The sequence below is a fragment of the Filicampus tigris genome, chromosome 8, assembly GCF_054856515.1.
Source record: "Filicampus tigris isolate MCC_2025a chromosome 8, RoL_Ftig_1.0, whole genome shotgun sequence".
Classification (NCBI taxonomy): domain Eukaryota; kingdom Metazoa; phylum Chordata; class Actinopteri; order Syngnathiformes; family Syngnathidae; genus Filicampus; species Filicampus tigris.
The window spans coordinates 11,596,298-11,603,907 of NC_141224.1; the positions used below are offsets into that span (position 1 = coordinate 11,596,298).

A 7,610-nucleotide genomic window follows, 5' to 3' on the forward strand; every position below is an offset into this window, starting at 1 on the left:
AATTAAAAATATTTGAGAAGGAATTAATTAAAAAATATTTCATTAAAAAACAATCGAACGTGACCTGGATGTGACGTAGCGATTCATTACTGACGTAATTTTTCTGCGACCGGCGACTGCGTCTTCACCATGTGAAGCGCCACCTCCAACTTATGTATTAAATGTCATTTGCCTCCGTGTTGCGCGTTGTTTATGACAAGCAATAGTGCTGCGGTTCGTGCCGGTCTGCTGCCTTTTGCAAAGAGACCCGTGAGAGGAGAAGAAACTGCTGGTTGAGACGTCTTTCCGCTCCTTGACAAGGTCAGTATTTCACATTTCTTGAAAGCTCGATCACCGCTGCCTTTTTTCCACGTCCTGTCCCTCAGGACTACTTGTCAAATGGGGACACGGGACTCTTGCTGCACAGGTATTATACAACTAATCGTTGTCTAAAAATAAGGAGTGTTTGCGTTACACAACCAGCGTTTTGTGCTAGTGGCTTGTGCAGGGGTGAGCAATTCCAGTCCTCGAAGGCCGCCGGTATCCTGCATGTTTTCTGTCTCCCAGCTGCAATACACCTGATTCAAATGATAATATAATCAGCACGTTCTGCAGAAGCTGGGTAACGATCCTGATCATTTGAATTGTCCACCCATGGGCTAGTGGCATAACGAGGAATCATCATGACCTGTGTGAGTGGCACACAGATGTGGCAGAACTCTTCTGTGCTTAAGAAGTATTTACTTGTGTAAATATAAATATTTTTTAAAAGTACAGGTTCCGATTGTACTTAAGTAAAAAAAAAAAAAAACGACTTTAGTGTAATTAGTAAAAAAGTAAAATCTGTTTTAACTGTCAATTATACGCTGGACTCGTTTTGATAACTTGTGCAAAAAACGTATGCACACCAAATTTCCCTTTTTAATAACTTTAACAGTGCTTGTACTGAAAGAAAAAAATCATTTTATTCCATCAAAACTAGTACAGCTTTGTTAATAATGTGAATTTAACAACAACAACAAACCATATTTAGAAATAACTGAAAAAAATAACTCACACATTCAGACACATGATGTTTTTAGGTTGGCACAACACATTTGCAACAAATCATTCTTGGGGCTGATAACACAACACAATTATCTTAAATCAGGTCATGAATGGGCCAAATCTCTTGCGCCATCATCAATGTTCTCTAGCTCACATTTCTCCATATTTTTGCTGTCTTTATTTTGTTCACCTTATAAACCCTCAGTCAAGATCTCAGTCAATCAAAATCCGAAACTGTGATTGACTTGACCTGCAAGTGGAATTTTTTTCTGAAACGTCCTAGCTATAAATTGCAATGCATGGTAAAATCCATATTGCGCAAACTTTTTTGGTCAAACTGAAAAACAAAAAATGAAAAAAATCTCAATATCCTGATGTACTAAAAAATAAAGATATGTTGTAAGTTAGCATCAGGGACACATAAAGCCATCTGTGATTAAATATGCTGCTGACCAGTGTATTTAGACTCACTGTATTGTTCAATGTCATTTTAGGACAAATGCGGAATGGTGCACGGGGCTGCTGACAAGTGAGAACACATTCTCATATTTGTACTGCGGCCTCACTTCTGGAGCCCCATGGCCACTCGTTTCTTGGGCAGATATGTCCTTCTACTATGCCGAGCCTCCTCTCAAACCCCGGCTGCCTCCCTGCTTCCATCAGCCGCTGGCCTGGCTCATCTGCAGAGGAATCGATGCCAGCCGTGGACTTCAGAGAGGTCAATGTGTGAGAGGCGGGCGTTGGCTAAATACGAGATGTTTTCAAACATGCCGCCTCGCACCCAGCTGGATGAGATAGTGGAAAAAGCTGTGGTGCCTGAGGACATCCTGCAAGCCTGGGAACAACATGGAGGAAATGGTAATCAAGCAGCTAGTACTCTGTTGGCATGGACGAGGATGATGCAGAAGACGCAGGGCAGGTTTCACCAACAGCCTGCCAAGGACTCAAGGCTGCAGGACATGATGGATACTATAACTCAGCAGGTGAGAAGGCGAAGGGCCCAGATGTCAAAACTGTGTTTATGAATGACTCATTTATGTACCTTCCAGATATCAGTAGTGTGGAACAGCACTCTTGTGTCCGTCTTGCGGGCTCTCTGGGTGATTGGCGTCCCTAACACGGATCCGGTGTTGGGTTCTATCCAAACGGAGGTCCTGTGGCGAATCCGCCGATTAAGCTACAAGCACCTGGGCTTCCTGGCAGAGTGGGGGACAGGCAGGAAGGCACCGCAAGATGTGGCCATCGTGACTGCAGCACTAAAACAGCTGGAACTGCGCTGGACTGAAATCTCTGATGCCAAAACTGTCAGTGCGCTAATTTCCAAAGGACAACACATGTCGCCTGTCCTAATGGACAGACTAGAGGACAAGGTATGATAATGAGTTATGTCATCATTTTTATTGTCAATACTAAAGTAGGTGGTTTTGATACACAAAGTAAACCCTGACATTACATACACCGTATTTTCATGTGGTGTAAACAACAAATTGAAGTGTCAATTACACAAAATTCATCCAACAGAATTTGGGCAAGAGGTGAGGTAAAGTAACCACAGGACTGTTCTCAAGCCAATCACAGTGCATATATAGACACATGTGTACACCTCTGAACAATTTAGTATCTTCATTTAACCCAACATGCATGCTTTTGGAATATGGTAGGAAGTCTGCACATAAAGTCATTCATGAAACAATACACGATCACATACCACGTTTCCTCAACTACATAATGGTCTCTATTGTAATAAATGCCATACCTCAATTATTTGTTTGTATTACTGAACAAAAAACACATTCTGAAGAAAAAAATAACAAGTGTTGCCACTAGATGGCTGTAATTACCTTAAGGGTGACTTAATGTGCCGCAACACGGCAGAAATGGCATCTCTAAAGTTGACGTTGATAATGATGACAAAATGATTAATTGCATAAGGGTCAAACATAACCACGTTGTTACAATATTGAGTAATTTATGTTCTATGTCATTTTTATTCTCTTTATATCGCGATTACTGTTAGGCTCTCCCTGGATGGCAAGTCTAAAATTGCACATTGTGCAGCAATGACAGTATATGATAAAACTCTCATACATACCCTGCTAACTCTTCTTGTATGTCCCCTTTGCAGGCTTTGGAGCTTGCCGAAGGCTTTTCAGCAGAAGAGATTCGCAAAGTGAGCGTGTCTTTAGCTGCGCTGGGCCGCAGGTCCGTGCCCCTCCTCAGGGCCCTGTCCTACCATCTCCTCCAGAGACCGTCGGCAGAATTCACCACTCAACTCATCCTCGATATGGCCTTTGCATATGGTAATAAAGCTTGCGGTGTTCGGTCTCGCACCATTTGATCCGAAGGTTGATCTGAGCTCAAATGCAAAGAGCTGTTTGTTTTTTTGCCATTTGGAAGGAACGGTGGTTTACGCATAGCCAACACATCATTGTGCTTCTCCAGGCAAGCTGGGTTTCCACCAATCCCAAGTGTTTCAGCGAATGGCGTCCGAGTTGATGCCTAGAGTCTCTGTACTGACCTCTGCTGACGTCACGCGGTTTGCAAAATCCATGGGCTTCCTAAAATGGCTTCACATCCCGCTCTTTGAGGCCTTTGCAGAGGTCAGTCCTCCAAACTTCACCTCACACACGAGACAGGACTCTTGCAGTCATTGTTGTTCAGATACTTAAAGGGGAAGTCAACCCAAACATATTTTTTTCAAGAATATGTCCTCTGCAAGCCCACTAGTTGAAACAAAGCATTATGATAGATATTGCGTTTGTGGAATAAGAGTTAATCCACTTGTTTTTAGCCATCTCTAGGGGCGGCCATTTTGTCACTACTCATGGCTCAGGTAACAACCATTCACACTTGACCTGTTTTCTGAAGCTTAGCCATGATTGGTCATTGCCTGAGCACTGAGTAGTTGTGATGTCATTTTCAGTCGACAGAAATGACAAAATGGCTGCCGCCTGCTCAACTCATATTCCACAAATGCAATATTAATCAGAATGCCGTGTTTCAACTAGTGGGCCTGCTGGGAATATATTCTTGAAAAAAATATGTTCGGGTTGATTTCCACTTTAATGTTCGAACATAATAACATTCTTTCCGAGTGTTAACTTTCTTTCTATTTGTAACATGTTCACCAGCACTATGTGGAGCACAGTGCGAAGTACAGCAATCTGCAGCTGTGTAACATGCTCATGACATTTGCCAGACTGAACTTTCAGCCAAGCAAAGGAGACGAGTTCTACGCAAAGGTAATTGTGATGTTATAGCAACTATTTGGTACAATAAGGCTAACCTTATGAAGTGTGGCATTAACTTGAATGTGTGTAAGCCAACAAGTAATGAAAGCCCTTTATATCTGCGTTTAGCAACTCAACATTAAAAAGGTTGCTACAGCACATCCTGCATGCGCTTGTGTTAACGCCGTTTGCATGTGTTGTGTTCAGGTTCATCCTGTGCTGGAAAACTGCCTCTCAGGCCTGGAGCTTTTCCTTCGGACGGATGTTGCATGGTCCCTGTGCGTGCTACAGCAGGCCAAGCCTCACTATCTCAGCCCGCTCCTCCAGCAGGAACATGCTGCTGTGCTGGCAGGTGAGAATCACATCTCCCAAACATTTCAAGCGCAATTAATTAATGTTTCCTTTGTATTCCCCCCCACCCCCCTCACTGCAGATGGCAGTCCAGTTCGAAGGGAGAACTACAGACTAAAGCTGCTCCATGTCGCTGCCACATTGCACTTGGAGCATGCTGAATCACCCCCATCCCGAATGGAGGCTATACCTGTCCTGGCAAGTACCGCCCCCCTAACCCCACTGCAGAGCAGCCTGAAAGAGGCTTTGAACTCTTTGGTGGACAGGAGGAATGACATGCATCGCACTGGGGTCAACACTGTGTATGGATGGACTATTGGTAAGGCGGCCCCGTGTAGATGGATGGTTATATTTATCACAGAGAAAGCATGTGTGTTATATTGATTGAAATACTGGTCACATTTGTCTTAATCGTTAAATTCTGTTCTTTTTCATTCATTCTTATTTAAGGTGTGGAACACCAAGCACATATTTTCTTGGTGGCTGCTTATTTCAACATGTAATTTGCATGTGCCTTGGGGATGATATGAACATGCAGTATATGTACAAAGTCATTGAGACTTGCCTGTAGATCAGTCCTTCTCAAATGGTGGTGCGGTGTGACACCACAGTGTGACTCAGGGGAATGCGCTTCCTTTTTTTTTTTTTTTTCATTCTAGAAAAAAGTGTAGCTGCGCACTCACTACAGTAGATGGCAGTGACACCCGCATTTATTTCTATATACATTTTTATTTCAGGCAAATTGATGCGCTTCATATCTTTTCTGTTACAGGTTAAAATACAATGTTATTCTTATTCTTTGCTGTAAGTTGATCTATGTTTCTGTGTTTTTTCACTTTTTGGTTTTATTTCTTGTCATTAAGGATACACTGTTATGCAGAGGTGTACTTATAACGATTTCTTGGACAAATGATACTGTTTATAGTTGCGGCACAGAGTTGGGGTTAATTGGGGGGCATAATATAAAGTAATTGAGAAGCACTGCTTTAGATGTAAGTTGAAGAATTGAGGGCTTCGTCCTTAATTGCCTGAAACGTAATTCTTATTTTACCAATTTGGAACAATTCTTTGCTTTCAATTATCTCCAAAACTGTCGCTTAAAGGAAAACTTAAAAAAAAAAAAAAAACTGCATGTTTGTTGAGCCATTACCATTGCATCGTCAAAGAGAGCAAGCAGTTTTCAACACTTAACAACATTGGTCAATAATTTGAAATGATAACATGCCTACTGTGGTCTGACCAATCATATTCATTTTTGGGGAAAAAAAGGAAATTGATCAAATTTGGACATAGCAGATTTCATCCGGGGACCAGCAAGATGTTGCGTGAACGGTATGGAATGTGTCAAGTTTTTCAAGTGCACTGTAATGCTTTTCTGCACTTCAGATGTCGAAGTGGTAGTAGATAGTGACAACAAGCCCATTGACTTATCCCAGCTGAGAGCTCCTCATCTTCCGAATGGAGGCGGAAATCAGGCTTTACCTGAAGGGGCACGACGGTGAGTTAGGAAAAATAACATAAAACATGATCTTTTTTGCATTCTTTTTTTTTCAGCCTTTACTTTCTTAAGTCATTGTGCTCTCTGTGTTTGGTTTTAGGATCGCTTTTGTTGCGTGGGAATTCCCCAACTTTGGCTTCAAGAGTAAAGACCTTCTGGGACGGTTTGCCATGATGAAGCGACACTTGCAACTTTCCGGCTTCATTGTAGTGGAGGTAAGAGTGTTTGTTATGATGCTCATGGTCGCTCCATATCTAAACAATGTATCGGTGCATCTCAGTAAATGGATATATCTTGGAAAACTCCATCTCAATACTGTAGTTAAATTCAAAAAGTGAAACCGATTTGGATTCATTACGCAAAGGTCATCGTTATAGTTTTGTGTATTCTGTGATTACTATTTAACTCATTTACTGTCAGACATTTTCAGACCCTCTTTTACCCTAATGTTTGAAAGAAATTGAAAAAAATAAAAATATCTTAATGGTATTGAATGGATGGACTGTGAAAAGGCAAATGAATTCATCAATGGCAGTGAATGAGATCAATTGAACTACCAGTAGTGAATTAAATGTACTTTTCTACAATATTCTAACTTAGTGAGATGCACAAAATTCTAATCTTAACCTTTATACAAGTGTAAAAAGAAATTTCCAGTAAAACTACAATTGATGTACTCACCATTAACTCTGATGCGCTGACAAATGAACAGAGGGGGCTTTGCTGTGACTTTTCATCATTATTGAAGTCAACTTCTGTTAGCTTTAGCCAGGAGATGAGTGTACCACTTTCTTTATGTGTTAAATGTGCGTTGCTGTTTCAGGTTCCTTATTACGAGTGGCTGGAGCTGAAGACGGATCATCAGAGGTTGGCCTATTTAAAGGACAAGATGGGCAAGGCTGTGGCGGAGGACATGGCCAAGTGAACTAGCTCGTCTTGATCACGGTTGCAAGCTTTGCTAAATCAGATGCTTTCCCATACAAATTGGACCATGGGGAATACAGTAAACACACATGCATGTTCATACAGAACACTGCAGCATTGCAGAGGAGTGCGCTTGTATCCAAAAAAAAAAAGAAATGTATATCATATACAGTGGCTGTTGTTCCTGTGGCAACGTGTGGGGCTTTCCCTGTTTCCATGGAGATGGTGAGCAAGAGTTCTGGAGTCAGAAACCCAGCGGCGAGGGCTTCACTTGTTCTTGATACATTCAGCTCCAAGTTGCAGCATCCGTGAGGAACACTCAATCAATATAGAACACTTGGCAAAGATGTGCTTTATAGAAGCATTCGATTGATGGTAATAATTTAACGAATGTGTGTGAGTAATCATGTGGAATAAAAACATTTTATTGTTAATTGTTTCTGTCGTCGTGTGGTTTTCCAGCGCAGATGTGGACACTGGATCACTTTACTTTCAGGCAGAGGACAGTTTGAGTCCGCATGAAACTACTAGACATGCCTCTCGTGCATGCTGTACAAGCCTGTAATTGCTCTATTCTATTC

The 7,610-nt window shown here is 41.7% G+C and overlaps 1 protein-coding gene across 2 annotated transcripts; it reads left to right on the forward strand.

The window, feature by feature from the left end:
* The first annotated feature begins 83 nt into the window (after positions 1 to 83).
* tbrg4 (transforming growth factor beta regulator 4) lies at positions 84 to 7,463 on the forward strand. 2 transcript variants are annotated; one of them, XM_086039272.1, is made up of 12 exons: positions 84 to 300; positions 595 to 671; positions 1,521 to 2,009; positions 2,076 to 2,396; positions 3,152 to 3,326; positions 3,469 to 3,626; positions 4,158 to 4,268; positions 4,464 to 4,608; positions 4,690 to 4,926; positions 5,994 to 6,105; positions 6,206 to 6,320; positions 6,929 to 7,463. In XM_086039272.1, exons 3-12 carry the CDS (start codon positions 1,605 to 1,607, stop codon positions 7,028 to 7,030), a joined length of 1,881 nt encoding a protein of 626 aa, XP_085895398.1. In that variant the 5' UTR covers positions 84 to 300; positions 595 to 671; positions 1,521 to 1,604; the 3' UTR covers positions 7,031 to 7,463. The 2 variants fall into 2 exon arrangements, with proteins under 2 accessions (XP_085895398.1, XP_085895397.1); XM_086039271.1 differs by lacking the exon at positions 595 to 671.
* The last annotated feature ends 147 nt before the right edge of the window (positions 7,464 to 7,610 follow it).